General features: G+C 43.1%; 1 protein-coding gene across 1 annotated transcript; it reads left to right on the forward strand.

Moving 5' to 3' along the window:
* Positions 1-648: 648 nt before the first annotated feature.
* On the forward strand, positions 649-2,041 carry LOC128584258 (ret finger protein-like 3). The gene has a single exon (XM_053589310.1). The coding sequence runs from the start codon at positions 917-919 to the stop codon at positions 2,039-2,041; it is 1,125 nt and encodes a 374-aa protein (XP_053445285.1). The 5' UTR covers positions 649-916.
* Positions 2,042-6,060: the final 4,019 nt, after the last annotated feature.

The raw sequence follows: 6,060 nt of genomic DNA on the forward strand, positions 1-6,060 counted from the left end.
CTTTCCTCCATGAAAAAATGGTGTAAATGATACAGACAAGAAGAACAGGACTGCTCTCCATCTGGCCTGTACTGAAGGCCATTTAGCAGTGGTGATTCTCCTGCTGGAAAGATGGTGCCAACTTCACATCTGTGACAGAGAAAAGACGACACCTGTGATGAAGATTACATCTTTTCTGCTTTCAAAAACAAAGAAGTACCAGAGCTCAATGATGCAGAATGGAAATGGAAAATTGCCTTTCTGACAGATGTAACAGATCTACTTAACAGTTTCAATGTGCAACTTCAAGGAAAGGGGAAGCTCATCTGTGATATGCAATCACATGTGAAAGCATTTGAAGTAAAATTAGGCCTCCTTATCAAACAAGTAAAGGAGGAAAATTTCTGCCATTTCCTCACAACTCAAAATCTGTTAGCAGAAAATCCATTGGTTGCATTCCCAAATAAAACACGTGTGGATTCACTGGAAAAGTTGCAAAAGGAGTTCTAATTTAGATTTAAAGAGCTTCATCTCTATGAACAGGACATACAGCTTGTCTGTAACCCATTTTCTACTGACATTGAAAATGCGGATACAATTTACCAAATGGAACTGGCAGAACTGCAGAATTGTGACTCTCTGAAAGACGCATTCAAGTCAAGCAGCCTTCCTAATTTCTATGCATCTCTCCCCTCTGAGACATATCCTAATCTCAGGAACCATGCACTCAAAATGGCAACCATCTTTGGCAGCACTTATGTCTGTGAACAGACTTTTTCCAGAATTAAACATCTAAAATCTCCAACCAGATCTAGACTAACTGATGCACACTTGCATCACTTGTTACGACTAGCAGTGACAAACATGGAAATGGACATTGACCATCTCATTAGCCAAAAGCAGGCCCATAGTTCCCATTGAAATACTGACAGTGGCCATGGCTGAACTATTTAAAGAAGGAAGCAAGTGTCCTGCCTGCTTATCTTACCTTGAAAACCCCGTGTACCTAAATTGTGGCTACATCTGCTGCTTCCGATGCATCGGCTCACTCCAGAAGGAACCCCGTGGGGAAGGTGTCTCATGCCCTTTCTGTTCTGTGGTCTCTCAGAAGAATGACGTCAGGCTCCATCACCTGCTGAAGAGGATGGTTTCCAAAGTCAAGAAATTAGAGCTCCAGCTGAGAGCAATTCTACACCAGAACCCAAGGATACTGAAGTTCTGCGTGGACATGGCTGGACTGTTACAAGAAGCAAGCAAATGCCCCATGTGCTCAGCCTATCTTGAAAAGCCAATATACATGGAATGTGGATGCATCTTCTGCCTTAACTGCATCTATTCACTGCAGATAGAGCCACATGGGGAGGATTTAGTTTGCTATTTGTGCCCCATGATCTCTCGGAAAAACAACCTCAGGCCCAACTGGCAGCTGGGAAAGCTGGTTTCCAAGATCAAGGAGCTGGAACCCCATCTGACAACTATTCTACAGATGAACCCAAGGATGCAGAAATTCCAAGTGGATGTGACCTTGGATATTGACACAGCCAACAAGTTCCTCCTCATTTCTGATGATCTCAGGAGTGTCTGCTGTGTGTGCATCAAAGAGAGTCGACAGGACGTTGCTGAGAGATTGCAGTTGCCACTTTGTGTCCTGGGTACCCCTCACTTCACTTCTGGCTGCCATTACTGGCAGGTGGATGTGGGAATGAGCGCACAATGGGACCTGGGAGTTTGTAAAGAATCTGTTCAGTGGAAAGGAAAGATCCAACTGACTACAGATCTTGGATTCTGGACTGTGAGTCTGAAGGCTGGAGGCTACTCGTTTGCCAACACAATGCCTCAGACTGCCCTCTGCTCAGATACCAAGATCGAGTACATAGGATTCATGCTTTTCCATTCCTGTGATGCTTCGCTAAGAATGATGTATTCCACCTCCATCCAGACCACTCACTCTGGAGGAGGCCCACCATCAAGTCATGAGAACCTTCAATCAAATAGCGTGTGCGCAGGCCCGTTGGGGGAGGAACTGAAGCCTCCGAGAACTCACCAGTGTGTGAGTGAGTGAACTACCTAAAGACGGATACTCCAGCAAAATTCCTTTTCCTTCAAGGATTTTCCCTAGGCCATGTAACCTTCTTTCTTCCGAACCGCTACATTTCTTTTCAGTATTATTTTTGCTCTAATCATATATTGCCTCATTTCTTCATCTGTTATAAAATTTCTCATTTCTCTGACAGTTTTCATAGGAAACGTTATCCACCATATTAACAGAGGCAAAAATAAAGATCACATGATCCTCTCAATAGATGCAGAAAAAGCATTTGATAAAATCCAGCATCCTTTTCTAATTAGAACACTGAAGAGTATAGGCATAGGTGGCACATTTCTAAAACTGATTGAAGCTATCTATGACAAACCCACAGCCAATATTTTACTGAATGGAGTAAAACTGAAAGCTTTTCCTCTTAGAACTGGAACCAGACAAGGTTGTCCTCTGTCACCTTTACTATTCAACATAGTGCTGGAAGTTCTAGTCAATACAATTAGGCAAGACAAGGAAATAAAGGGAATCCAAATGGGAGCAGAGGAGGTCAAACTCTCCCTCTTTGCTGACGACATGATCTTATACTTAGAGAACCCCAAAGAGTCAACCACAAGACTCCTAGAAGTCATCAGAAAATACAGTAATGTTTCAGGATATAAAATCAATGTCCACAAGTCAGTAGCCTTTGTATACACCAATAACAGTCAAGATGAGAAGCTAATTAAGGACACAACTCCCTTCACCATAGTTTCAAAGAAAATGAAATACCTAGGAATATACCTAACGAAGGAGGTGAAGGACCTCTATAAAGAAAACTATGAAATCCTCAGAAAGGAAATAGCAGAGGATATTAACAAATGGAAGAACATACCATGCTCATGGATGGGAAGAATCAACATTGTTAAAATGTCTATACTTCCCAAAGCAATCTACCTATTCAATGCCATTCCTATCAAAGTACCTACATCGTACTTTCAAGATTTGGAAAAAATGATTCTGCGTTTTGTATGGAACCGGAAAAAACCCCATATAGCTAAGGCAGTTCTTAGTAACAAAAATAAAGCTGGGGGCATCAGCATACCAGATTTTAGTCTGTACTACAAAGCCATAGTGCTCAAGACAGCATGGTACTGGCACAAAAACAGAGACATAGACACTTGGAATCGAATTGAACACCAAGAAATGAAACTAACATCTTATAACCACCTAATCTTTGATAAACCAAACAAGAACTTACCTTGGGGGAAAGACTCCCTATTCAATAAATGGTGTTGGGAGAACTGGATGTCTACATGTAAAAGACTGAAACTGGACCCACACCTTTCCCCACTCACAAAAATTGATTCAAGATGGATAAAGGACTTAAATTTAAGGCATGAAACAATAAAAATCCTCCAAGAAAGCATAGGAAAAACTCTGGAAGATATTGGCCTGGGGGAAGACTTCATGAAGAAGACTGCCATGACAATGGCAACAACAACAAAAATAAACAAATGGGACTTCATTAAACTGAAAAGCTTCTGTACAGCTAAGGAGACAATAACCAAAGCAAAGAGACAACCTATACAATGGGAAAGGATATTTGCATATTTTCAATCAGACAAAAGCTTGATAACCAGGATCTATAGAGAACTCAAATTAATCCACATGAAAAAAGCCAACAATCCCTTATATCAATGGGCAAGAGACATGAATAGAACTTTCTCTAAAGACGACAGACGAATGGCTAACAAACACATGAAAAAATGTTCATCATCTCTATATATTAGAGAAATGCAAATCAAAACAACCCTGAGATATCATCTAACCCCAGTGAGAATGGCCCACATCACAAAATCTCAAAACTGCAGATGCTGGCGTGGATGTGGAGAGAAGGGAACACTTTTACACTGCTGGTGGGACTGCAAACTAGTACAACCTTTCTGGAAGGAAGTATGGAGAAACCTCAAAGCACTCAACCTAGACCTCCCATTCGATTCGATCCTGCAATCCCATTACTGGGCATCTACCCAGAAGGAAAAAAATCCTTTTATCATAAGGACACTTGTACTAGACTGTTTATTGCAGCTCAATTTACCATTGCCAAAATGTGGAAACAGCCTAAATGCCCACCAACCCAGGAATGGATTAACAAGCTGTGGTATATGTATACCATGGAATACTATTCAGCCATTAAAAAAAATGGAGACTTTACATCCTTCGTATTAACCTGGATGGAAGTGGAAGACATTATTCTTAGTAAAGCATCACAAAAATGGAGAAGCGTGAATCCTATGTACTCAATCTTGATATGAGGACAATTAATGACAATTAAGGTTATGGGGGGGGAAGCAGAAAGAAGGATGGAGGGAGGAGGGTGGGGCCTTAGTGTGTGTCACATTTTATGGGGGCAAGACATGATTGCAAGAGGGACTTTACCTAACAATTGCAATCAGTGTAACTGGCTTATTGTACCCTCAATGAATCCCCAACAATAAAAAAAAAAAAAAAAAAAAAAAAGATGTACGCAGAAGCATAGCAAAGAGTATATTTGACTGGTTAAAGTGAAAAGTTTCTAGTTATAGAGTAGTTGGTATTTTCTGATTATAGTGGAGCTTATGTTTCTTTTTACCATTCCTGCTGAGCTGAGTTTACATTTGCTTCTGTAGGAAGCCAAGGTGTCAGGGCTGGCACCTTGGTTTAATGGCCTGCCAATTCATTATGTTAACAAGATGGCAAGCAGCTGAACCCTACCAGAGCAGCCTGCGCTCGAATTAGCTTCCCTGGATGGTCTTTGTTTTACCTTCTGCAGGTGTTTGGGGGTACCTGTGGTGAACACTATGATGTGCCCCCCGCCCCCCCAAAGGCTCCTTACCTGAAGGACTTGCTTCCCTAGCTGTGGGAAATGCTGTGTCCAGACCACTTCAGCTGTTAGCACCTTTAGGGTCTGCCTCAGCTACAGAGAGCTGGTTGTTCCAAGGTCATGCCCTTTTGGGACAGCCCACATCCAATGGGGAAGGTGTAAAGGCTTGGTCAGCTGGGTCCAAAGAGAGACGACTATGAGGGTCATTCCAGTTTCTGTGCGTCCTGTGGTCAGCAAGGCTGTCACTGGCCTTACCTTCTCCTTCTGTCCAATCCTGCTTCCTTCCTCTCTCCCCCCGGGGGAGCTTCTGCTAGACAAGCACTGGGCCTATAAACGACCTCTACCAGCATCTCCCTGCCCTCCTTCCTTGGACAGTCCTTCAGAGATGGGAAGGGTGGCCTTGCACCCCTTGAGCTTCCTCCTCTCTGAGCCTATGACCTTCAGGTTGGCTCTGGCTCCTTGGTGGGCCACCATCTTGGACGCTCTTTCACACTTCCAAATCCCAGTCTTGAAGGGGAGGGGCAGAGCGGATAAATGGCTGCTTTTCTGGGCAATCCCCAAACCTTTGGGCCTTCTAGGTAATTGTAGAGACTGTCACCCGATGGCTGCCAGCCTGGAGGGCGCATTGCTTGCTGCTTCCACAGGGACTCATTTAGTCCCAGAACCTAACCATGGTAGCGCACCCTGAATTTCATCTTCTGCCTTGCAAGTCTCTTCGGCAGCCAGAGGGCAGTGAACTTATTGGGTGTCAATGAAAGACAGTAACTACATAAATGCAGTTGTTAAGGCTCCAAAAAAACGGTGGGGTGTCAGCCTGTCTTAGCAGTAGTCCTTCAGCTGAGGGGATCGGAGGTGAGAAAAGGGTAAGACAATCCCCTCACTCAGCACGTAATCAAAGTTGAAGCTTGAGCAGTAGAACCTCAGTTAACTGAATTCCATCAAGGTGTCACAGCCCTCACCCTGTCCTTCATGGTCTGCCTCCCTGCTCTTGGTTGCAAATAATAGAAATAAATTTGGCCTAGTTTAACAACAACAATAAAAAAATCCAGAAGGGAGAATTTATTGTAACGTGTTTTGAAATACTGTCAGAACCCAGAGAAGAATCAAACTCATGATCTGGAATATCTGACCCTGAATTTTGCATCCGTGTATCAGTGTGTGTGTGTTTTCAAGCATGTACGTGTGCATGTGTGCACAC

Source organism: Nycticebus coucang, chromosome 4 (genome assembly GCF_027406575.1).
Source record: "Nycticebus coucang isolate mNycCou1 chromosome 4, mNycCou1.pri, whole genome shotgun sequence".
Classification (NCBI taxonomy): domain Eukaryota; kingdom Metazoa; phylum Chordata; class Mammalia; order Primates; family Lorisidae; genus Nycticebus; species Nycticebus coucang.

Bases quoted from the DNA above. Each gene is read 5' to 3' on its own strand.
- LOC128584258 (XM_053589310.1), top strand. From the start codon at position 917: ATGGCTGAACTATTTAAAGAAGGAAGCAAGTGTCCTGCCTGCTTATCT.